The sequence below is a fragment of the Mytilus californianus genome, unplaced genomic scaffold (assembly GCF_021869535.1).
Source record: "Mytilus californianus isolate M0D057914Y unplaced genomic scaffold, xbMytCali1.0.p SCAF_5, whole genome shotgun sequence".
Classification (NCBI taxonomy): domain Eukaryota; kingdom Metazoa; phylum Mollusca; class Bivalvia; order Mytilida; family Mytilidae; genus Mytilus; species Mytilus californianus.
In genome coordinates, this window is record NW_026262701.1 from 120,851,187 (window position 1) to 120,877,076 (window position 25,890).

The 25,890-nt window shown below is 32.1% G+C and overlaps 1 protein-coding gene across 5 annotated transcripts; it reads left to right on the forward strand.

The window, feature by feature from the left end:
* The first annotated feature begins 8,227 nt into the window (after positions 1–8,227).
* LOC127700924 (serine/threonine-protein kinase H1 homolog) lies at positions 8,228–24,041 on the forward strand. Of its 5 annotated transcripts, none has more exons than XR_007981772.1 (3): positions 8,228–9,451; positions 16,436–22,961; positions 23,009–24,041. XR_007981772.1 is itself a non-coding variant. In XM_052204653.1 (2 exons), exons 1-2 carry the CDS (start codon positions 8,585–8,587, stop codon positions 16,781–16,783), a joined length of 1,215 nt encoding a protein of 404 aa, XP_052060613.1. In that variant the 5' UTR covers positions 8,228–8,584; the 3' UTR covers positions 16,784–24,041. The 5 variants fall into 5 exon arrangements, 1 of the variants encoding a protein (XP_052060613.1); XR_007981773.1 differs by having other exon boundaries at positions 16,436–22,914; XR_007981774.1 differs by having other exon boundaries at positions 16,436–22,867.
* Positions 24,042–25,890: the final 1,849 nt, after the last annotated feature.

Here is a 25,890-nt window from a genome sequence, read left to right on the forward strand (position 1 = left end):
GTAATCTGCTGAATGATGTTTGGTGTCATTTAAGGAGTTATGTCTGGTGTCATCTGATGGGTAAATACATGGTGTAATCTTCTGAATGATGTTTGTGTCATCTAAAAAGTTATATCTGTAGTCATCTGATAGGAAATACATGGTGTAAACTGCTGAATGATGTTTGATGTAATCTAAGGAGTGGTGTCTGGTATCTTCTGATGGGAAATACATGGTGTAAACTGCTGAACGATGTTTGTGTCATCTTAAAAGTAATATCTGTAGTCATCTGATAGGAAATACATGGTGTAAACTGCTGAATGATGTTTGGTGTTATTTAAGGAGTTATGTCTGGTGTCATCTGATGGGTAAATACATGGTGTAAACTGTTGAATGATGTTGTTTTCATCTAAGGAGTTATACCTGGTGTCATCAGATGGGGAAATGCATGGTGTAAACTGTTGAATGATGTTTGTTTTCATCTAAGGAGTTATATCTGGTGTCATCAGATGGGGAAATGCATGGTGTAAACTGTTGAATGATGTTTGTTGTCATTTAAGGAGTCATGTCTGGTGTCATCTGATGGGAAATGCATGTTGTAAACTGCTGAATGACGTTTGGTGTCATCTGAGGGGAAATGCATGGCGTAAACTGCTGAATGATGTTTGATGTAATCTAAGGAGTTATGTCTGGTATCTTCTGATGGGAAATACATGGTGTTTTTGTCATCTAAAAAGTTATATCTGTAGTCATCTGATAGGAAATACATGGTGTAATCTGCTGAATGATGTTTGGTGTCATTTAAGGAGTTATGTCTGGTGTCATCTGATGGGTAAATACATGGTGTAATCTTCTGAATGATGTTTGTGTCATCTAAAAAGTTATATCTGTAGTCATCTGATAGGAAATACATGGTGTAAACTTCTGAATGATGTTTGGTCATCTAAAGAGTTATGTCTGGTGTCATCTGATGGGATCATGCATGGTGTCATCTGCTGATTATGTCTGGTGTCATTTAATGGATAATGTATTGTGTTATTTGATGAAGATATCTGATGTCATCTGATGTTTAATGAATGTCACCGGAGGAGTTATGGCTGATGTTATCTGATAAGTAATGTATAATGTCATCTATCAAAATATGCCTGGTGTCAACTGCTGAATGATATTACGTGTCATCTGATGGTTAATGCGTGGTGTTTGATGTTATTTGTTTAGTAATGTTTTGTGTCAGCTGGTGAATGATGTTTGATGTCATCGGATTGGAAATGATTGGTGTCATATAAGGGATAATGTCTGATGTCATTCATTGACTTTTGTTTTGTGTCAGCTGCTGAATGATGTCATGTGTCATCAGATGGATAATATATGGTGTCACCCGAAGGATGATGTCTGTCATCTGTTGAGTAATGTTAAGTTTCAACTGCTAAATGATGTCTTGTGTCGTCGATGGGTAATGTATTATTTCATTTGAGAGTTGATGTCTGGTGTCATCTGGTGAATAGTGTATGGGGTCATTGAATGGGTAATGTATGGTGTTATCCGTTAAGTTATATTTTGTGTTCGCTACTGCGTGTTGTCTTCTTATGAATGGTGTGATCTGAGGAATGGCGTTTGTTGTCATCTGTTGAGTAATGTTTTGTGTCAGCTGCTGAATGGTGTCTAGTGTCGTTGGATGGGTCGTGTATGGTTTCATCTGATGTCATATGGTGAGTATTATTTTGTGTCAGCTGCTGAGTGCTGTCTCGTGTTGTTGGATGGTCGATATATGGTGTTATCTGAGTGATGATGTCTGGTGTCAACTGTTGAGTAATATGTTATGTCAGCTGCTGAAATAATGTCTAGATGTCTTTTTCTTCTTCTTTTTGAGTGTTTGAGGGGTGTTTCTAATGTATTCTGTTAAACTGGAAGAACTATGGTGTCTTGGTGAATGATCTTCCGATGTTATCAGTCAAATGAAATTATTGACTTCGGGATAAACTATGAATAATTCTCCCGAAGGAATGAGCACTCGAGTTTCTAATGAGCCCTATATTTATATAAATATTTTGTTAAAGTACAAGCTATTCGTATATTAAACTCCAGTGGCGGATCCAGAACTTTTCATAAGGGGGGAGGGGGGCGCTGACTGACCTAAAGGGGGGGGGGGGGGGGGGCCGCTCCAGTCATGCTTCAGTGATTCCCTATATAATCAACCAAATTTTTTCCACGAAAGGGGGGGCCCGGGTCCCCCCCCCCCCCCCTGGATCCGCCTATGAACTCCTTGGTTAGAACTGTGCCAAATCGTTTGAAAATAGCAACTAACAAAACGGGACTATTGGTAGATTAAACCTTGTCCTTTTGTTCTTTCCTTTTTACATCTAGTAGCCTCATATTCCGATGAATCGTCTTGTATTGATTCGTTTTTGTTGGTATATAAGATTTCTTGTACATCAATACGACATTGTCTACCGGTACATATAAATGCCGCTTAGGTAAAAAAAAGTTCATGTTTATATCGATAAACTTTCAGATAAATATGTTATATGTTTACTCAAATATGGTGTGAAAAGGCTTATATATTACTAAAAGTCAAGTTTTGTCGTTTGTTTAAACCTTATTCTCGTGTTTTACATACAAAGGATCTTGGTACTTCTTATAAATGTATACATAGGCTTTTTAATTTATCCACTATCGTTTTATCATGAAGTGTTTTATTATATGAGCGGACTTCAGATAACAAGGCAGCTAGATTGTTGATAGCCTCAATAAAGACAATTATTTGAGAAATATAAACTTGTACAATCTAGTCGAACAGGTCAATTATATAGAAACGATAGAATAGACATGATCATCGAATTTGAAATTTGTTAAAAGCTCTGGCGTTAGTAGACTGTTTTAGTTTGAATCGACAGTTTCAATGATTCTGTATCGCCTCGACAGTGTTGGTCGTTCAGAGGAAGTTGGAAGAAGTTCCTCAAACATTGACTAATCCAGCGACACGCTTAACGTCCAGTGGCAAGTTTTACATGCATATCAGGACGAGAACATGTGGATGTGTTATGAAGACAAATATAAACTCTTCTTTGTAGTGTTAATATGCTATTGCTCAACTTGAAGAGTATCAGTCCACAAGAAGACGGTGTCATCCTACTTGGGAATATTAATTCTGCCTCCGACCAAGCATGCAGTATCTGGTGGTGTTCCTAAATGCCACATGCTTAGTGAAGAAGCAGCAAATACCAATTTTAAGTCGACTGGGGACCTAACACTCCCGCGACAAGACCACCTATAGGCGGTTGAATGAAATATAAGGTCCGATGTATGAGCTACGACGTCATACCGAAATTATACTTGACTGTCAATCAAAGTCTGGCGTTACACGACAAGTAAGATGATGCTATAAGTTATCTACGAAGCCGAAGGGTGTACAGGGTACTGAAGGGTGTTAAAATATCCATATCTACGGATATGAACGTAGATAACGAATTTATCCCCGGTCTTAGTCCAAATCTTGCGATTTTTAGAGAAATTCAACCACAAAATTAAACGTGAAAGCAAGGTTTTTTTTCATTTTTTAAAAATCTTTTATTGAAATTTTGGAATTTGACATATTTTTAACGGGGTGTAGGCAGCCAAGTGATGCATTTACTAAAATGAGTGCAAATGATCGACATAATAAGATAAAATTGTTAGTTGATTCAATATTTAATTACAGACATTATGGATAATCTACAGAATTCGATATTTCACAAGGAACAACCATGGAACTAAGGAAAACGCGCGTGATGTTCCCCGTTGTAATGGGTAGCAACGTCCGGGTATATGGGTTAGCAACACCCAGGGGCTATGGGTTTTGTAACGACGTGCGTTAACCAATCAAAATCCTAAAAATATACTAAGCCGGGGATAAACATCTTTATAAGAATGTAATTCTTCCTTTAAATAAAAGTTATCAAGGCGCATATCTGCATGTCAACGAAGACACCCGATTGTGACCGACCTCAAAAGGTATCGCGGCCTGTACTTTTTAAAACTTCAAGTTAGAGTATCTTTTTCTCCAAATCAGATTTAAAAAATTATTCCAAAATTCAGATTAACCATTTTTAGATGCCTAAATAACAGTGTTGTTCTTACTATCTGCGAGCGCTTACAATGCTGTTCAGAGTAATCAAAATATCCTGTAGCCGAACACTACACAGTCACGTGCGATGATTAGTATCATATCCCTACTCTAAATGGTGGACTACCGGTATATTGCAATCATATCGTTCGTCCGCTAGCCGTCTGTTCGCCCGTCCGTCGTTCGTGCAACAAATATTTTCGACATACATTTCCCAGAAACTTCAAACAGAATGACTTCATATTTGGTAAACAGCTTGACGGTCATAAGTTGAAATATGTGCTTGATTACTTTTTTGGATCTGCCAGATACCTGCACCCTGTGTTCCGATACTTTTAATTTTGCAATATGTTCAATGAACTGAAAATGTTTTATCACACATTTATCCAATACTACATAACAGAATGCGGACTTCATATTTGGTCAGCAGTTTTACAATGATGAGTTATAATGTGTTAGCGCTTTTTCCGGGATCTGTCACACACTTACTACCTGTTTTCCAGTACTTTCAAAAACGATTTGGGTATGACTAGCACGAAAACGCGTGCATTCTCGTTTAACCCGTTTAACCCCCTTGACACATTACATAGACACCAAAAGTTGGTTGTTGTATCATTGTCGTACATCCCACATCTCTTTTATGTATACTAGATCTAAATATCTGTATATTTTAATAACGGGTGTTACCTGACTCCCATGGGAGTGTGGATGGGGGTTTACATATAAGAGAAAATGGTCAAAAAATATAAAGAATAGAGAATAATGGGCAAATGGTAAAGAATAGAGAAAAAGGTCTAAAAAGTTCAAGAATACAGAAATGGAGGACCCCCCATCCAGACCCTCTACTATGTATCACTATAACAGAAGAATTACATGAAAGTATTATGTTGCTGTAGAGAAGGAAGCATTTAGGTAAATGTTGGGTCAGAGTTGACAACAATAAACCGTCAGTTTACTTAGATGTACAGTGTTAATGTTCTTTTTGAAGACTAAGTTAAACTGGTTATTAAAATTGTTTATATTGATTTATTAACCGAAATTTTGATAAATATAAAGAAGTTCAAATACGAATAAAAATACTATAAAAACTTCTGAAACATCCTCTTATGTACCAATGTATACCATATGTAATTGATGCATGAGGTCTCTGTATTGTTTGTTCAATTTAAAAAGTAAAAAAATAAATAATAAAAAAAAAGATAACCTTCCCTCCCCTCCCCGACTATAAAAAAACCTCGAAAACGGGATTTTTTACCAAAACTTTTGTTTGCAAAGTAAAGCCCCCTTCTTAATCCAGTAAAAGGATGATTAATAGTAGATCGCCTTCATTTGTTTCACTTTCAGGGTCGAAATTAAAAAGTCACTCAAACCTAGTGAATTATGAATATCAAACCTAGCGAATTATAAATATCAAACCTAGCGAATTATAAATATCAAACCTAGTGAATTATAAATATCAAACCTAGTGAATTATAAATAACAAACAGCTTCGATAAAATACTTTATATTATTTTCAATAAATTTTAAAGTTTTAAAAATATTTTTTAGATTTTACTACAAATTTTGCAAGTTTTGATGATAGTTTGAATCTAAGAACACTTGCAAGAATTGGCCAAAATGAGTACGATTTGTATTTGAAACACAATACGAAGCTTTACTTTCAACAGAATTTACCCATTGGTTATGGTTGAGAACGTCGTGTTAATTTTTGTATGCTTTTTGATACTAACTGACCGAAAATCTTTCAAAATTGCACCTATATGAGCCACAATTTAGCAAACAAAGTTGCATGTTACATAACCTTAAACTTACACATGGGTGTATCCATGCATGTGGCAAAGTTAACTTTACGCAAGAATGTGAAAAACCCGTGTGTGAAGTTACGTCAGGAGATGAACATTACAGATTGTTGTTAGTATCGGGGACTTATACACGAAACATTTATATATTGGTCCCAGGTTGTATGAAACATCATTCAGTTGTTTTGCAGTGGAATATACATATCAACTTGGACAAATACGTCTTATATTGTCTCAGATCATTAACTATATAAAAACAAGGAGATGTGAGTATTATTGCCAATGAGACAACTATCCAACAGATGTCAAATAAATGGATACATGTATTAGCAATTATGGTCACCTTCAACAATCAGAAAACCCCATACTGTTTAGTCCGCAGCGCAATACGAAAAATGTGAAACAATTCAAACGAGAAACCTAACGGCCTAATTTATAACAAAACAATTTACGAAAAACAAATATGAAAGTGAACCAACGGCAACCACTTAGCTACATGCTCCTGACAGAACAGGCACATACAGACTGTGGCGGAGTTAAACATGTTTTTGAGCGTCAACCCTACCCTAACCTGGGACAGTTGTGTAACAGCATAACATAAGAACAAACTGTAAAAACAATAGACACAAAGCACTGATATAAGCAGAGTACTCGCAGTTACTGAAAACTTAATGTAGTTCAAAGCCAATTACAACTAATTTCAGAAGTATTTTGTTGGGAGGGGCAGGGAGCCGGTGCCCCTTTATGGGGCGTCATATATGATAAATATAGATTATAACATGGCGTTTTTCATATCAGACCCCTTATCAGCCCTAGGTCATGATATCAGCCCGAGAGCCGACAGGCTCGAGGGATGATTTTGACCATGGGCTGATAAGAGGTCTGATATGAAAAATGACATGTTATGTTCTTTTTATCATATACTTCAGCAGAAGACATACAGACAAGAACTATTTTTTAAACTTTGAAAAATGCATTTACTGTATTATTTGTTTTGCATTTTTTAATATATATTTTCCTGATTCCTAATAATTTTTTTTTATCCAACTTAGTTATGTTTTTCACGAAAAACGTACCATTGAGGTCTATTTTCCGGAGTTTGCCGAATGACGTCGAAATGCCATGCGATAACGTTACAGAAAGGCATGCGATAATAACCGGAAGCAGTTGATAACAAAAGTCATATCACACGGCTAAGACAATTCTTCAAATTTAATGAATAAATATATGTACAAATTAGTTTTATCATGGGGTACAATTATACCATTATTTTCCATAAGTATATGATAAATGCATATACTTTTTACAAGTATCACCCAAACGATGGTTTGCAACCCCTCCTCTTTTCAAAATCTTGGACCCGCACCCGAATTTTCATAGACGACACGAAGTATCAATTAGTACACATCCAAATGATTTAAGATAACGAACTCATCAACAGTCTGAAAAACGCCTGACCTTGGCAAGTACAATGAACGACGAAGCACAAAAGCAACTAACATAAAAACAACCGTTGAGACACAAAGCACTGATATAGGACTGGAGTACTCGCAGTTAGTGAAAACTAATTTCAGTCAATTATAAATAAATCATGTTCTTCCAGACTAAAGTATCAATCAGTACACATCCAACGTCATGATTTAGTGTAAAGACGCCGGTCATGTGATGCTTAATAATGTGGTGGAATCTGAGGGTGGAATATTATTTTATATATCTATGATTATTATTTATTAATTTATTAAAATAAATACCACTCTATATGAAATCTGTCTGATTTGGGACATAATTACCTAGGAAAGTATACTGGTAATATATTATGTCCCAGGTTATACTATTACCAGGTGTGATCTTTAAGTTTATTTAAACTGTACATATACCTATATAACTATACATTTTTATTGGAAATAAAACATATATACCTTCATGAAATAAGGGGGGATCAAATTGATTTCAAATATATGATATTGATAAAGAAATAAAAAAAAAAAAAACCAAAGAAAAAGAAAAAACACGTGCAAAGTAAATCCGTAGTTATTGTTCTACGGACAGATGAATGAACGTTATTGTAATTTAGCAAGGTTCTAACTGGGGTTTTAAAAACAGCATTGCTATTCGTGAAATTAAATTTTCTCCCTTAAGAAATAATTATATGTTAATGTTTTGTTCGTCGTTAAATTTGACCAGAAGTTTTAAAGTTGCAATCTCAAATGTTTATCAGAGTGATTGGTTTTAAATACAATCCCACAAGGCACCCTAAGTAGTTATAACAACTTCTGACGTCTGGATCACTTGATCACGTGCTAATAATAACCGAAAACAAAAAGCAATACACATAAAATTTGAATATTATTACGCGGAAGGATTGCAGTACGATCGAATAAAAACATCTTTTAATTTAATAGATGATATTTATATTGATTTAAAATTTATCAATATAAAAGTTTTTGGTAAAATGATATTCGAAATTTGAAAGATTTGTTTGTGCAAATAAAATGTTCCCGATCTATATTGAGCAGCGGAATACACATCACGACCAAGTGCCCGTCATCCATGTTTGTTTCATCGGAAGAAAATGGAGGAGCAAAAGATTATTTACATGAAGACTAAAGCATGATTCTTATCCCTTACAGTTTATTGCATGAATGGCCCTCTTGGTTAACCGCGAGGGAATGACAGTATCATGTGAATTATTATTTATTTTGTAATGGGATGTCCAAATAGTAAATTGGTACCGGAGGGTCCGACTGACCAAAATGTTGTCGAAGTTTTTGGCAGTAGAACTCAAACACAAACACGGTCTGATAGGCCAAGGGAAAGAGACCCTCGAGGAACAGGCCCACCGCCGGAGGGTGAGCGTCAAAATCGAAAAGTAAAAAGATATCGTGACAAATTTGATCCTAGAGTGACGGCAAAATATGATATCAAGGCTTTAATAGGGCGAGGAAATTTCAGCAAAGTTGTGAGAGTAGAACATAAAAACACGAAACAACCATATGCTATCAAAATGATAGATCGGTTAGAGGGTAAAGAAGTCTTTGAATCAGAAGTTGCTGTCTTGCGACGAGTGAAACATACTTATATAATACAATTAATTGAAGTGTTCGAATCAAAAGACAAAGTGTACATGGTTATGGAACTTGCCACAGGCGGGGAACTTTTTGACCGCATTATAGCCAAAGGATCTTTTTCAGAAAGAGATGCAACTAGGGTATTAAAAATGGTTTTGGAAGGTGTTCATTATTTACATGGACTGGGAATAACCCATCGGGATTTAAAACCGGAAAACTTATTGTATTATCATCCAGGGCATGATTCAAAAATAATGATAACAGATTTTGGTCTCAGTGCAAGTCGAAAAGGACCAGAACAGTTTATGCGGACTACATGTGGTACGCCTGAGTACATTGCTCCTGAAATTATTGCAAGAAAACCATACAACTGTCAAGTTGATATGTGGGCAATAGGTGTAATTACATATATTTTACTCAGTGGAACTATGCCATTTGACGATGAAAATAAAACTAGGCTTTACAGACTTATTTTGAAGGCAAAATACAGCTATGTAGGAGAAGTGAGTTATCAGTAGTATTTGTTTCTTGCAGTCTTTATTATAATGAACAAAAACCTGTGTTGGGGACAACCTATCAAATGGGGAACTTTTCCCAAAATCAGTCTTAATCCTGCAATTGAGTTATAGTTTGATGTGTTAAAATTGAAATTAGTCATGGCACTAATATATAGAAAAATGAAAAAAATGTTTCTAAAGAACCATATTATTATTTGGGAATTTGAAAATGTTACTAGCCTTGAAATTTGTCAATTTATTGAAAGTAAATTCTCAGTAAGTCAGCTGAGTATAGAATATAAAAATGAGAAGATGTGGTATGATTGCCATTGAGACAATCTTCACCATAATCTAAATGACAAAGACGTGAAAGAAGTTAGCAACTAAAGGTAATTGCACAGCCTTCAACAATGAGCAAAACCTATACCGCATATATATAGTAAGCTATAAAAGGCCCTGAAATGACCAATGTAAAACCATTCAAAGTAGAAAAGTAATAGCCTGATTTATGTACAATTGAAAAAAAAAAAACAAAAAAAGTACATGTTTACAGCAACAAAAGACAGTTAGAACTATTTTTCTTTTGGAAACAGTGCTGCATTTATCATGAATATGTGCCATTTGAAGTGTACATGTAAAATGTGGATAAAAGAGTTATCGTTAGAAGAATATTTCTCATTTGGGAAAATACAAATGTATTTCCCGTTTGCTGGTTGTCCCCTGCACATGTAAAGATAGATTATTTTTACCTGAATACATGTAAGATAAGGAAATTTTGCATAACCCATTGGCATTACATGTAGCATGCCAGATGAGTAGAATTATGGTTGATCATGTTCATTTTGTCACAGAGATGCAGATAATTTTTTTTTTCTGTCAGACTGGGTCTTGCATGTAAGACAGTTTTGCCAGACCTACAAAAATGTACTTTATTGAAAAAAATAATAACTAGTTCCCAGTTGGATGAAGATACATGTACACCTTTAAACCTTGACTAGAACGACCAGGTTAAATAAGGATATGACCATGGGGTGGTTTAATGACTGAGACCACATTCAATTTAAATTGTCCTGCAACATCAAATACAAAATGTAGATAAATGAGAATGTTATACTACGTACACTTGCCAATAAGACAACCATTACAACTGTTCATTAACTTTATGGATAGTTGTCTTATTAATTTGCATAAGAACAATTAGATCAAAAACGTCAAAACGAATATGTGTGTTCACACATTAACTAAAATGAAAAAAATACTCTTAAGATAACTAAAATAATACTTGTTTTTGTTTAGTTTAATTTACATAAATCTGGTCATTTGTTGTCCATTAATAAAACTTTTGGTTTTCAATTCCTCCGGGTGCGGGATTTTCTTGCTGTGTTGAAGACCCATTGGTGGCCTTGGGCTGATTTCTGCTCTTTGGTCAGGTTGTTGTCTCTTAGACACGTTCCCCATTTCCATTCTTAATTTTATTTTCAACTACATAATTGATGTGGCCATCTATTGTTCCAACTCTTTTAATTCATGCACCACTGATTCGTCATATGGAGACGAAACCTGTGTTTGTCATATTAATAACAATGTTCTCTTTAAGTAGCGTATTCACGCTCTGGAACAATTGCTCTGGAAGCATCGATTTTTATCTGGACGTGCCATTGCATGAACCGTGTGTCCGTGGGACTTGTCCTGATAACACTTACTGAGTCTTGTAATCATCAGAATTATCCCTCGGCTATCAAAAAGAAGCCGAAAACATGCTTCTATTCAATATTTTTACCGGATATTTTCTTTCGCTTTCATACAATTCTATGTGTAATGATAAGTCCAGAGAAATACGAAAATAATTATTATCACATGACTGACCCTAATTGCTTAAACGCAGAGAAGATAGAAATCTATTTACATGAGCACATGCACATATTATCAGCAATAAATGTGTCAGAACTATTGGTTTTCAATGCTATTCAACTACGTAATTGATTTTGAAGCCAAGGTAACCAAGACCAAAAGAAAATTTCAATTTTGATGGTCCCATACAGTAAAAATATTTGCCGGTCATTGGGTCTGACACCAAGACGTCATTTGCCTGATCCTCTAAAATTCAGCCCCCTAGGTCCGACAGGTCCGACAATTAGCTGCATCACTGTTGTCATCAGCCATGTGCCAAAGCTAAGAAAGCATCAGGCAGGAACAGAGATTGACGGGAATCGGTATTGGTACATTTTTATGTATATATAAGAACAGATGTGTTTCAGGACTCAGCTGACATGAGAATAATTATGTATACTAGAAGCATATTTATATGATTTATTTAAAATCCCTTAGGTGAAAATGTTTATATATATTAATGCAAATGTATTGATTCAATTCTTTTATACATTTGTACTGCACCTTCATTAATAAGAAACAGTCATGGCTGTCAAGATCAATAAAACAAAATTCATGGTTTATTTTTAATTAAAAATAGTTGCTTTTTATACGACCGCAAATCGTATATTGGTATGATGTTGGCATTGTCGTCGTCGTCTGGCGTCGCCCGAAGACACATTGGTTTTCGCACTCTAACTTTAGTTTAAGTGAATGGATCTCTATGAAATTTTACCATAAGGTTCAATACCACAAAAGGAAGGTTGGGATTGATTTTGGGGGTTATGGTACCAACAGTTAAGGAATTAGGGGCCAAAAATAAGCATTTTTGTAACTTCCAGACATAACTTGTGTGTTAGTGTATGGATCTCTCTGACATTGTACCACAAGGTTCCATATCACACAGGGAATGCTGGGATTGATTTTGGGGGGGTAATTGCCTCAAAATATTAGGAAAAAGGGGCAAAAAACAAGCATTTTTCTAGTTTCATGACAATAACTTGTGTGTAAGTGTATGGATCTTTCTGAAATTGTACTACAAGGTTCCATATCACAAAGGGAAAGCTGGAATTGAGTTTGGGGGTAATTGCCCAAAACGTTTAGGAATAATTAGGGGCCAAAAAGTGGCCAAAAATAAGCATTTTTCTAGTTTCCAGACAATAACTTGTGTTCAAGTGTATGGATCTCTTTGAAATTGTACCACAAGGTTCCATATCACACAGGGAATGCTGGGATTGATTTTGGGGGTAATTGCCTCAAAATATTAGGAATAAGGGGCCAAAAAAGGGGCAAAAAACAAGCATTTTTCTAGTTTCATGATAATAACTTGTGTGTAAGTGTATGGATCTTTCTGAAATTATACTACAAGGTTCCATATCACAAAGGGAAAGCTGGAATTGAGTTTGGGGGTAATTGCCCAAAATGTTTAGGAATAAGGGGCCAAAAAGGGGCCAAAAATAAGCATTTTTCTAGTTTCCAGACAATAACTTGTGTTCAAGTGTATGTATCTCTCTAAAATTGAACTGCAAGGTACCATACCACAAAGGGAAGGCTGGGATTGAGTTTGGGGGTGATGAATCATAAGGGGGTTCAAAAAATTTGGGGGGGGGTTCCTTTTTTTTCTTTTTTTCCTTTTTTTTTCTTTTAAAATTTTCCATTTTAAGTTGGTTATTTCCGTTTTATATTTAAAAGCAAATAATAATGATATGATAGGAGATACACACCAAACAGGATGGAACAGGCTATTATTTGAACTTGGAATTATTTTTAATTATGGAATTTGCATAATTTCATGTGTTTGAAATTTTTGATAAATTCCATGTTTATTAAGTATTATTATGTTTTGAGCGGTGCATCACACTTTCCACACAATGTATTTTGTATAGATAGTGTTGTGCGCGGCACAGTACATTCTAATGAAAATGTGCTATCTTCTTTGTAATAGAAAGTGTTGTGCGCAGCACAGAACATTATAATACAGAATAAACATGGAATTCATTAAAAATTTCAAGCACAAGAAATAATGCAAATTCCATAATTAAAAATAATTCCAAGTTCAAATAATAGCCTGTTATGTGTAAATTATTATATAATAAGTATTGTGCAATAGCAAGAAATTTTCAATTGCACAGTATTGCACAATAGCAAGAAATCTTCAATTGCACAGTATTGTGCAATAGCAAGAAATATCCAATAGCACAATATTGCGCAATAGCAAGAAATTGTCAATTGTACAGTATTGCGCAATAGCAAGAAATATTCAATTGCACAGTATTGTGCAAAAGAAGATACTTCGTATAAATTGCTTATTTCTTGACCAATTTCAATGGGGTTTTATTCTTTAATTCTTGGGGTTCTTTAATATGCTGATTCTAACCGTGTATTAAGTTTTTGGATTTTGGGCCCCGTTTTTAAATTGGTCCACATTGAGGTCCAAAGGGTCCAAAATTAAACTTTGTTTGATTTCATCAAAAATTGAATTATTGGGGTTCTTTGATATGCCGAATCTAACCGTGTATTTAGATTCTTAATTTTTGGTTCCGTTTTCAAATTGGTATATATTAAGGTCCAAAGGGTCCAAAATTAAACTTAGTTTAATTTTAACAAAAATTGAATTCTTAGGGTTCTTTGATATGCTGAATCTAAACATGTATTTAGATTTTTGATTATGGGCCCAGTTTTCAAGTTGGTCCAAATCGGGGTCCAAAATTAAACTTTGTTTGATTTCAACAAAAATTGAATATATGGGGTTCTTTGATATGCTGAATCTAACCATGTATTTAGATTTTTGATTTTTGGGCCCCATTATCAACTTTGTCCACATTGAGGTCAAAAGGGTCCAAAATTAAACTTTGTTTGATTTCATCAAAAATTGAATTCTTGGGGTTCTTTGATATGCTGAATCTAACCATGTATTTAGATTTTGGATATTGGACCATAATAGGTGAATGTCCAATTTAAAATGTTTAAGTTCTTAGACCACATTCATTCTGTGTCAGAAACCTATGCTGTGTCAAATATTTAATCACAATCCAAATTCAGAGCTGTATCAAGCTTGAATGTTGTGTCCATACTTGCCCCAACTGTTCAGGGTTCGACCTCTGCGGTCGTATCAAGCTGCGCCCTGCGGAGCATTTTATTAACAAATAAGCTTTTAGTTGAATTTGCTACATTGTACATGTACATGTACCTGTTATATTATGGTACACATGTCTAATAAGTGAAGAAATACATTTGTACAATTGTTAATGTGTTACTGAAATGTATAAAAGGATACATTGTAATATGTATGTACATGTATGAATGTCTGGCAAACATTGCTGATATAAAACTTTTGATACAAATTTCATAACACTCCTGAAAGAAATGTGACTCGAGAGATCTTCCAATTGCAATTTTCCACATAATTTTTGTTTCCAAGGAAAGTTATTCCTTTATAAGTAGTTGTTTGGTACTGACTTTTTGAAATTATCTCGGATACATGTATTGCATGTACAAATGTATTGCTTAATAATATAATATAACCTTTGTCTTTAAATTTAGGGTTTTTAGATAATTTTCTGATATTGGTATGAAAAACTGATTGATAGGCTGAAAGTCTGTAAAATTTCGTTATTCATTTAATTATATTTTTAAAAAAAAGATTAAGATATCAGTAAAGGGTTTACCTACAATTAGACAGAACATTGGCAAAAATTTGGAGTTTTTGACATCTAGTACAAAGGTCTTGTCAAAGGTTAAATGTAATATTTTACCACACACGATTCGTGAGAGAAGGACAGTAAAACATGTCATTTGGTGTTACTAATATGTTTAGTCATAGGTAGACAGATTCTTCAAGTGTAATAAGAATTTAATTAAATTATAACAATTTATCCAGTACAAGTGAATTTATTAAACATTGCAATACACAATAAAGGATATTGTGTTTTGTTATGAAAGAAAAGTATTGTGGAATTGAATTGGTATTGTTATTAGTTCTATTTAACTATTGACCTTATTTCTTTATAAAGTAATTTAAAATTTACAAATGGTATAATACATATTATATGGGATTACAACAGATTTTTTAAAAGCATTGTTTAGAGGTTAAGTTAACAGTGAACATGTACACTGTATGCCACAACACTTACATGTACCTTTACTATGCAATGATGTTAAAGATGGTGAAAAAAAACCCAATAGTTTCCATATCTTCATATATTAATATTATTTAATATATTTTTGGTGATAAATTTAAAATTGGTTACGTGCATATATATATATAGACACAAAATTCACAACAATTTGACTCAATCTGGACCTACATGTATATGATTGAGTCATATATATAATGATAATCAGGAGATGTGGTATGATTGCCAATGAGACAACTATCCACCAAGTTCAAATGAAGTGGATGTAAGCAATTTTTGCATTCGTACGTGTATGGCCTTCAGTATAATTGTTTATAAAATTCTATTCTATACATCTCTGGGGTATTACAGAAAATTTTAATAATACTGTGAATTTACTTATTATATATTGCGGGTAACAATTTCAGAAATTATAGAAAATGTGTACTTTTTTGAACATTTAAATTTATGGTTGACCTTTACCCTTGAAATCTGTGAAAATTGTATCTAATGAATCAACATGTACAGTATTCACCATTATAATTCACTCTAAAAATGACAACTACATATATTATACCCGTACTCACAGAGAGGGTGGTAAACTGCATAAGCCTACATGAACAAAATGATGTAGCCGGTAAGTTAATCTGTCTGAAAATGTTGCATTTTATGCTGGACATTAAGCAGCCATCTATGATCATCATATTGTGTTACTCTACTACTGTATTATGGAATGATTTGATATTTGATCTTGATTATTATAATGATGAGGATTACCATGATTACCGTGTAAGTGATTTTCAGATTTGCTGGGCAGTCACTTCATTTTTTGCATACTTGAAATTTTCGTCAATGCCTTATAACAATGTATAATGAGAGGAGATTTGCTTTAAACATGTTAAACTGCACAATGTCATACATTTTTGGGGATATTTTGCAGCATTTGAAATGTGAATAAATTTTCAGCTTTTAAAGAATATAAATGAGATTTTGTTTCTACTTTCAGCATTGGAAAGAAGTGTCAGATATAGCCAAAGAGTTTATTAACAAATTACTAACAGTTGATCCAGCGGATAGAATGATTGCAACACAGGCGTTGAACCACTCATGGTTAACATCGCTGGCCAGTAACAAGAATCTACACCGTACAATTTCTCAGAACTATCTCCATCGCATGTCTACACGTGCTAATAGCACGAAAAGTGCCAAATCTACAAAGTCTACAAAAAGTAACAAATCTAATCGTTCAGGTCGTTCATTACGTTCCGAACACCGGCGTGTTCAACCAGAAGAAATAGATGAACTGCATCGTAATCCAGACGTTCAAGCTGACATAGCCTCACTGGGTAATTAAAATGAAGGTTAATTTGTTCACTGGATATTATGCTTCAATATTTCATTTTGTATTTTAGTGCTATAGGGTTTTAATTTGTTAAAAATGATCAGAATTTATATTTCTTCATTGATATGTTGCTTTGCCTTGAAGTCGAGGACAAATGACAAATGGAGAAATGCATTTCAACTGTAGCTCTATCATTGTCTATGTCTTAAATTCTTTAGTCTTCAATTTCTCAGAAATATATATGCCTATATTACAACCAATTTATGTTCACAGTTTTCTGTAGACAAAGTTCAATGAAGTTATAGAAACTTTTTTTTTTAAATCCAAAAACTATATATGTACTGTTTGTTTAACATGATGAAAGATAGTTTTTTATTTACGTACTTAAATGGAGATGATAATCATGTTATAATTAAATATTATATTTCTGTGTAGTTTACGCTGTTCAATGCAATCAGTGAAAATTTGAACCTTTTGCTACTACATTTATATCTGCTGAGTTAAGTTGATCGCACCAACTATGGATTATTTGTTCTTAGGCCAAATAAAAAAAGATGTGTGTTTCCTATTACCTAGAGCTACCCTCCCTAATTTTTAAGCTCAAAAATAGCCTATCCTAAAGTTTTTTTTGTCATTTTTCAATAAGCATTGTTAAAGTCAGAATGTCCCTCCCATAGACTCAATGTAAAAAAAATATGGTAAAATAAAAAAAGATCTACCTACCTACTCTATTTTTTTTCAAAGATGTAATAGGAAACACACATATTATTTTTTTTGCCTTGTGAGTTTTTCTAACAGAATATTACCATATCATGATAACTGAAAAATAAAGAAAAAATTTCAAAATTGAAACACATTTAATTTGATAAACTTTAAAAAGTAACCTATAGAAAATTTTAAAATTATTTTATCATAGTTTCTCTAGCATGTCTAGTATACATATATGTCATGAATTAGAATTAATACAAAAAAATTGAAGAAAGCTGAAAAGGTTAGCATTAAACATATCTGCCAGCACCAGGATCATAACATCCAAGTTTAAAAAAATATCTATACATGTATACGGAACATTAAATTGGTTGTAATTAATGGTTTTTAGAAACGAAGCTTCGTAGGAAGTTATTTCAAAGAGGATGAAATGTAACAAAATCCTTTTTAAGTATGCTATTTATTGTTATAATGTATGTATGGTAAAACCTCATTATTGTTGCTGTACTAAGTTTGTATGGTCTATAAAAGTGCTTAAATTAGTTGTGAATGGTAAAGAGATACTGTTTTTGAAAAAGTTGAATATTATATGAATAATAGTCAGATTGTAGTGCATGTTTAAATAACTTCTGTTTACATTGTAGATATATTCTGATTCAACCATTGCAATTAGTAAAAAAATAATATTTCTAAAAAAAGGTTTAATTTTCAATAAAAATTAAGGGCAGTCTTTATTTGAGAATTCAGAAATGTTGGCAAAGATTGTCAAAGGTCAACTGCATAGAGGTCGAGTTCAATTCAAAAACAATTTAGGACATTATGTAGGCAAATTCTGACATAATTTCTGGTTATGTTCTTTCTGTGTACCTCCATTATCGATTGTGACTTTTATCATACTGTTACAAAAGAAAATATCAGAGAACAACGACAATATTTAATGTTGTGAATGAATATTCCAAAATGAAGAACTGAAAATAAGTAAAACGCATGTTGCTTATAAAAAATATATATATGAACATCTAATCTGAAAAGTTTAAATCAATAATAAATAACAGGATGTATATATTTAAACTAATGATAGACTTTTGATCCTGCATGAAGTCTTATATAGTACATGTATGTACAAATATTTATGCAATGAAAGTTTGACAATTTGCCTGTCTGTCTTTACATGTATCTGAAGAAAATGTCTTAAGAAACATGAATCCATAAAAAAATGAGGTTTTACTATACATTTGTTTTCTTGTGCCAAATTACTTTTGATAATCTTTGTTAAATGCTGTTATTACTTAATCACTGTTATGTTAAGAGGTGCATAAAAATACATAATTTTTAATCATTTGATAAATTTGACTTGACCTATATTCATGATATTATTGAGTTCAACACTTAAAAGTTTGGGGGAAAATTTTGTATTTTAGATGGTATTTGATCAATTATTAAAATAAAATTACTATGTCCACACTCTGCTTACATGGATCTGACAACACTGCATTCTACTTATGAACATTATTATGTCAACCAACAGTTTTAAATGGGTATCATGAAAACAAAACCTGAGGATCCCAAAAAGGTTTTAAAACTGCAAGTAAAATAGATGGTTGTCACTTTCGTGTAATTGAAGTGGCCATATTAAGCAAACCCTACATTTGTATTACTAACTAGGACTTTAAATGTCATATATTGATGAAAATATAGATTCTACCACAATGGCTATGGTATTTATTACATTGAGACGGTTAAAATTTCAAAATTTAATATGCAATGGAACCTCTTTCTTTAATTATCTAATGAAAAAAATTTGCAAGTATAATATTCTGAACATCTCAAGTGTTAATGTTCAGTTTGCCACAAATATATCAATCTGGTCATCAGAGCTGATCTACAAAAAAAAATGTAAATGCACAAAGAATTTTATGATTATTTGCAACTTGTGTTTCTGCTGATTTAAAATTTTTAGATATTATTGCAGCCTAAATCATCGTCTCCTCTTAAATTTCCCATAAAAAGTGACAAATGGAATATTTTTTATTTGTGAATTTCCTCTTTCTTTATTATTTATAAAACTGAATAAATAGCTTGATTGAAAGGTACGGTGAATAGATCTTGTGTTAAATTGTGCCACAGTGAAATATTATGAATAAAAAACTGTGATATTTTGTATAGTGTGTGAACAACTTAAAGTCTAGTCATTTTATGTTTGTTGTATAGTGCTAAATATTGACCCCTTTATCAGAATGTGCTTTATTTATTATCATACTGTATATGATGTGTATATACATTTTATGTCAATTATGTACAAACTTGTGTATTTACATGAATTATTTAAGGCCAGACCAAGTTTTCATGTTTCTTTCGTAATGGGATTAAATTTAATTTCGAAGTCTATGCATGAACTTTACATTGTATGTGCAAGTTACCAATGTTTCTCACACGAGATAATAAATACCGGAATTTTTTTTTTAATGCTTATAGTGAAAGTTATTGAAAAAAGAAATACTTGTAATATTCTCAAATATATCAAACAATGAAACGTGTAAAGATTTAAGAATTAATTGTACTCATTTATTGTATATTTTGAAGAATTAAGGAGAAGTTTTTCGATTTGTCCAAATTTTATACATTGTATTATCTGTTGAACAAATGGTTTTTTGCTTTGTAAAGAAAATTTAATGTAACTGTTAGTTGTGGACAGTAGACAATGGTAGAGAAAATCCAAACTAATTTTTTTGAAATATTTTATTCACTACAGACCCTTGATTTGTCATGTTGCACTTTTTACCGTCCTTGAAGAAGATTGTCTGTGATTAGGATAAAGCCAAATCATGCATTTACTATGTAAATTTATTTGTGTAAGCCGTCCAATTTGTCAGTTTTTAAATTTTTTTTATACTTATATATATGATTTATGCAGTTTTGTATCTTTCTATCCAGAATTGTTTTATTAGAGTTTAATTTACATTGAAAACAAACCTAGTTAGATCTTATGTTTTCTTCTTTTAATGATGACTTCCACTAACATGTCTAAAGGCTGTTTGATATCGTTATGGTAAACAGGGATAATTTGGGAACTAATAGTACAAGCAATTTTAACATTTTACAGCACTATAATTTTGTAAGTAGTTATATGTACATCATTACTGATACAATAAAGAATTCATAAATAGATGTCAATGATGGACAGCCCTCATCATTTGATGACATACATTTGTATCCTTGAAAAGACTCCTCAGAGTGTATTGAACATAGTGTATGCTACAGAAATGGCATAGTGACGTAAAGTTCTACCTCAGTTATCCTTCCTCTCCCTCGGAAATTTGTAGAAATATTTCTTAGCATATAAATTAGCTGCATTTTGATATTATGTCTGAACCTCAGGGACTGTAAAATCATGGCTGAATAGATTAATAACCAATTTAGAGACAAACATGGGGTCAAAATAACATAACCTGTTCAGAGTATTTGTTCACTATTCAACAAGATCAACCTTTTAAATCAGTTTAATTATCTGTCTCCCAATAGATAGATTCAGTAGATATACATATGTACAAAACATCACAAAATCAAAGATTGGCATCCTTGATTTATAGAAATATTTCCTAACTGAAAGATTGAAATTGGTATTGACCTGAAAAAAGTACCGGTACTGAAAATTGTCATAATAAATGATTTTGAATATAGAAAATTGATATAGAAAATTGAACAACTGATTTATTATGATTGAGTAAGTGAATTCAGACAAAACATGTATATGTTAAAATGCAGGTATATTTTTATTTAAGAAAATAATCATTTTCTAATTTATCACCATATTAAAGTTATTTTATATCATGTTTCATTTTCCTCAATTGTATTAAATACACTGCTGAATTCATCAAGAATATTTTTACTTTTTTAGAAATGTTATGTTTTTGTAGATACTTTGATGGTAAATACTAAATTTCTTTCCCTAAATCTAATGCATTTTTAGGTAAATTCGTATATTGCATAACTTTGCAGTTTGTTGATTGTTACCCAAAAGCAGCATACCTTCTTAACCGTGATGCAAAATAAGCCATACTTCTTTAATTCTGCAACAGCCAACTACATACTATATGCATCTTTTTACAAATTTGTGGCAATTGCCAAATACATGTTAATTATCTGTTTTGTGTGCATTATATATGTTAAGTGAATTATGATCATTTTCATGAAGAATATAATAATATTTTACAAGATTAATATTGTAAGTTATATGGGTTCCATATTATACAATTTGTTAGTATTTTTGTTTTGTTATATCTGATTTTTAAGTTGAAAGTGCTTTTTATAAAGAGTTGTGCTGGAAGTGATAAAAACATCCTCAGTTGAAATGTATTTTTAACAACTAAAGCAATAAAATTTGTATATTTAGACAATCTATATGCTATCTTTTTTTTTGCTTGCTCAGATAGGACTCTTCTTAGTTATATTCTTGCTGTAAATATAATTTATAGGCAAATATGGGCCTCTAGTTGCAACATTATTATCTCTTGTTCCTGTTTGGAATTAGGTTTTAAATTATGTCTGTCCAGTCTTTATGAAATCAATTGCCACTTGACATTAACCCAGCAACACTCAAAAATCTTTATAAAATCGGTGATAATTTGTCCTCTTTATATAAAAACCAGTTGTGATTTTTTTCAGTTTAATATAAGAATACTTTATTAACCTTGCTATTGAGTCCATGAGTAGAAACCTTTCTATTAAGTACATGAGAGTAAAAACCTTTTTATTGAGTCCATGAGAGTATTTGTTTTTACATAATATCAGTATTTATATGAACCCTATTGCTGTATATTTTGTTAATTTTTGTACTTGTTTCATTTTATTTGTATTAATTGTTATTAATTATAACTCATTTGAAGGTTAGAGAATTTTTATTAATTATATATTTTGGATCTTTAGGTTGTCAGAAAATTCATCCAGTAAATTTTAACATTTATGAAATATTTAATATACTGAATGATGTTGATTATACTTGTTGGTTGTTGAGGCTATAGTTGGGTTGTTTTTTTTCTTCGTTTCTTTTTAATAATTGACTTTAAATGAAATTTTTGACCTTTACAATTTACCACATGCTTTTTATCCAAAAAATCATCTGTTTTATAGGTAGTAACAAATATAAGAACAAAAAATGAACTCCATCAAGCATATGTAATAATTTATACTTTTGTATTTATCTTTTAAGTCTATGAATTTTAGCTATTTGTGTTCTTTTTTCCTTAAGTTTCAAATCAGGAACACACTAGTATTTTACTATCAATTTTCCTTAAGTTTCAAATCAGGAACATACTAGTATTTTACTATCAATTTTCCTTAAGTTTCAAATCAGGAACATACTAGTATTTTACTATCAATTTTCCTTAAGTTTCAAATCAGGAACATACTAGTATTTTACTATCAATTTTCCTTAAGTTTCAAATCAGGAACATACTAGTATTTTACTATCAATTTTCCTTAAGTTTCAAATCAGGAACACACTAGTATTTTACTATCAATTTTCCTTAGGTTTCAAATCAGGAGCACACTAGTATTTTACTATCAATTTTCCTTAAGTTTCAAATCAGGAACACACTAGTATTTTACTATCAAAACAAACTTAATTTCCCCCTTCAGACTATTTGTTTTTAAATATCACAACTATGGCCTCGACACCATTTTTTTATAACTCCACAGGCTTTGTCAGTTGATATTTTCTTTAGTTTATTAATTGTCATCAGAAGTTTTAATAATCATTTGCCATACAATAGATGATATTGTAGATTAATATTTTCATTTCTTTTAAAAGTTATAATCACCAACAATCAATAAGAAAAGAATCGCATCTTATAACAATAAATCACGAATTGTTACATCTAGGAATATATGTCAATCATCCGTGATGACAATTTGAATATAAAGAAATTAAGTTAAAAAAAGTCTTTTATGAATATATGCTTTGTAACAGACTAAAATAATCGCCAAGTAAATCCAAGAATTGGAAGAAGAAAAAGAAAATAAAAATGGCAGAAAAATCAGAAATTTTTGTTTAGAAGTTTGCATTTCCAATTCGATATTTCTTGTTTTACTTAATGCTAAATTAATTTATTGTTGAAAATAGCTATAACCATTGGTTGAAAACAAAATTTATGTCTAGTCACCAGCAATCCGGATGAAATCCTTTAATAAATAATGACACTTTTTATCTCTAGTCACCAGCAATCAAGATGAAATCCTGTAATAAGTTGTTGCACTTTTTGTATTGTATAGTAGTAGAGAAAAAGTTAAGCAAAGTTTTAAGTATAAGTGACCCAAAAAAGCCATCTGATTTTAAAGAAATAATTCCAACACTGGTTAACATTTAACAAATTGTAAACTCTACTGATCAGTCTGATATATTTATGTCTTCACACAGATTAATCCGTCCTAAAACTTTTACGATATTTTTATGACAGATATAGTTCAGTTGTTGGTGTATAGAGTTACCTCTTGATCATTTTATTTGTATAAACTATCAATTTTTTAGATACAGTTGAAAAAAATAAAGGCTTTGCCATCATAATTCTGTATTTTTTATATAGCCACTTTTGTATTTCCACTGAAGAATTTATAACTATTGAAGTTAAATCATCAGTGTACAACACTGAAATCTTCCATTATTCATTCGGCATCCTAGGTGAACCAAAATATCTTGAAAGACAGCAAAATCCCAATCCTGATGTAAGGCACCCACTTGAAAATTTTGGCAGGTTTGAACACAGCTTTTTAGCATACTTCTACTTGAATGGGTTAATGTATATGGTACATAATAGGGATTGTAATTTACAGATATCCACAATGCTGGACATGCGACAGCTTTTATGTGTGATCAATAGAAAAAAAAAGAAAAAAATCTGATGATATGCACACCTTTTGACTTGTGTTAAATAGAAATGCTCTAGCTTGAAAACTGTCAAAGGAGTTAAAAAGACAAATACCTGAACAAAAAAATAAAAACTCTTCATATAAAAAAAAAAAAAAAAACGATACAAGAGTATTTATGCAAAAGATCATTTTGTTACTTGTATTCTTACCCCAAAACTAATAGAAAAAAAATTTAAGATGAAAAAGGTAACACTGCTAAAAAACTAAATCCTGGAAGGTAAATTGAAAGTAAATAAATATACCAGACAATGTTAAACAACAGAAAGAAAATAAGAACATGGTTTATTTTAGCAGTATAAAACTTTGTACCAAATATCATGAAGGTGTCATTTGTACTTGCTGAGAAAAATGTGAACAAAATGTCTTCTATATGCATCCGTTTAAAGATGATTGATGGATGCTTGTATAATGCCCAATGGAAAATTGAATGCATATTCAAGACGAGAACATGATAATGTAACTGTATTGAACATACATTCATCATGAAAACAAAGTAGATAAGTTACAGATCTGAAAATGCATCACACCTTATAGCTTACCAATATTAAGCTTGGTACCAGATCTCTAGAAACTTGGTACCAGATATCTAGAAGCTTGGATTGGTAATGTGAAACACAAATTTCTTAATGTGCATCAATGTGAATGAAACATATTTAGGCAGAAAATAGGATGTAAAAAGAGATTGAAAAAGGTTAGTTTCAAATAAGAGAATTGGTTTGTACTTTCTGTGAAAAATGTGATGAAAATATGTTGTAGGCATATCAATTTGATGTAAGCAGGTCATAGTTATGTGTGTCTCACAGTATAGTTCCCCATGAATAAGAGCTCAGTGCTAAATATCAAGAAACACTGATATCTAGTTGCTGAAAAATGTGTCAAAAAAATGTGTTGCAGACCGGAAGAAGGATGTTCAAAGGTAGACCATGTCTCATTCTACCTTGGAGCAGGGGTATAATTATAAAATTTTAGTCATTTCCGGGGATTAAGGTACCTTTTCTTGCTATGTCCTGTCACACTGCATTATTGCATGTATATTGTCCAAAGATCTAATTCCAACTGCAGGTGGATTTGTACTCTCAACAATTAAGTTACTAGATATAAAAAGTAGAGGCTCTAATTATCATTAACGGACAATAACTCCAAAACGAGTCGACAGAAGATTTCGGCCATAATGGCTCATTTGTAGATTTTATCTTGCTGATCATTTGTGCTATTTAAAGTTTCTATCCATCTCTTACAGTTTTCGAGATAACCTGACGGATGTCGGATCACAAAGTGATGAGAAAAGCTCACTTGGCCTTATGGCCATGTGAGCTAAAAAAACAAGAAATGAGCTTTCAAATTTACAGAAAACAGGGTTGTCTGTATTTTGAAGGTAACCATTGTTAAAAGAGGGATGCTAGTACATATAAAATCGATGTATTCTAATGTATGGCTCTTTCAGGCTTCTTCAACCTGCCACTTTGATATGTGCCTATTTTCCAATC